Source organism: Condylura cristata, unplaced genomic scaffold (assembly GCF_000260355.1).
Source record: "Condylura cristata isolate star-nosed mole 26May11 unplaced genomic scaffold, ConCri1.0 scaffold00081, whole genome shotgun sequence".
In the NCBI taxonomy this organism is placed as follows: Eukaryota; Metazoa; Chordata; class Mammalia; order Eulipotyphla; family Talpidae; genus Condylura; species Condylura cristata.
Genome location: NW_004567182.1, coordinates 170,432 through 171,596, shown reverse-complemented (window position 1 = coordinate 171,596; position 1,165 = coordinate 170,432). Strand labels below are relative to the sequence as shown.

At 72.4% G+C, this 1,165-nt stretch overlaps 1 protein-coding gene across 1 annotated transcript in view; it reads right to left on the bottom strand.

Annotated features, from left to right (window-relative positions):
* The window catches only part of GRTP1 (growth hormone regulated TBC protein 1), a 5,267-nt gene extending 4,480 nt beyond the window's left edge, over positions 1-787 (bottom strand). The window contains 1 exon segment of the mRNA XM_012734872.1: positions 696-787. Coding sequence (XP_012590326.1) covers positions 696-787 — 92 coding nt within the window.
* Positions 788-1,165: the final 378 nt, after the last annotated feature.

Sequence of the window (1,165 nt, the reverse complement as noted above, 5' to 3'; positions counted from 1 at the left end):
AGGTCGCGGGAAATAGTTCACTTTGGTTCTTGTGCGGTCCTCAGACCGAACTGCCCAGCGAGTCCAAGGTCCGCTTTGTGCAGAAAAACGGTCGTTTTTCATTCTGGGACACTTGGCCGTTTCCATCTTGCCTGCCCAGCCAGGCCTGGGGGAGGGTCCTGGCGCGCTCCAGCGCCCGCCGACCCCCTGCGGGCTGATCGACAGTGACTGACCCGTGGTCAGGTTCCGGTCTCAGGCGCCTGCTCCCCAAGCGCCCTGGGCGCAGAGCCCCGACTCAGCCACAGGCTGCTGGTGGACAGGAGCTGCCTGGGGAAGGCGGCCCGCCCCTCCCCCACGCCTGGCCCTGCCCCGCTCTGCCCCCTCCTCCCTCCCCTCCCGTCCCCGCCCTGCCTGTCTCCCCAGCCTGGCCCTCCCCTGCTCCCCCCCCCGCGTGCCCCCTCCCCTGCACAGCGCAGTGGCGTCCCCTCCCCGCGCGGAGCTGGCGGGTCTTGTAGGGGATGTGAGGCAAGACGCGCCTCTGTCCCTCGTCCGTCGTGAAGGGCCTTCGGAAAGAGGACCCTGGGCCCCCAGCGGCCGCCAGGGCACCCCGGCCCCTTCTCAGCCCCTGCAGCCCTGGAGCAGCACCGGGCCTGGACAGTCCTCCGCGGGGCCAGGAGGGCAGCTCAGCTCTAGCCGGGGGATGGTCCAGAGGGGACCTAGCCGTGGTCTCCACACGGGCGGCCTGGACACGCAGTCCAGCGTCCCCCAGCAGGACAGCGGCGCGCTTGGCTGCTGCTTCTGGAGGCATCTGGGAACTCTCCCCAGAGAGCCTCTAGCTCCGCCTGCAGGTGGCCTCTGGCCCCCAAACTCTGTCCCCAGGCGCCCCTGCCCAGAGACGCCGGCTGGGCCCGCCCGCAGCACTCCGGCCGGCCCCACGGGCGCTGGACGCTGGACGCTGGCGTGGAGCCCCTCCGCCAGGACACCCCACAAGCCCCAGGAGAGGCAGCCCAGGCGCGGAGGGGGGCCGGGCTGCGAGACTCCGAGAGCGCCCACGCCGCTCTGCCCTCCGCAGGCCTGGCGCAGCTCTCCACTCGGGTGCAGACGCAGGACCCGGCCGCGTCACCCGCTGGCGCAGCGCGACCCCTGTCCCGGCTGAGGGACTGACGCCAGGCGGCGGGGTGGGGGG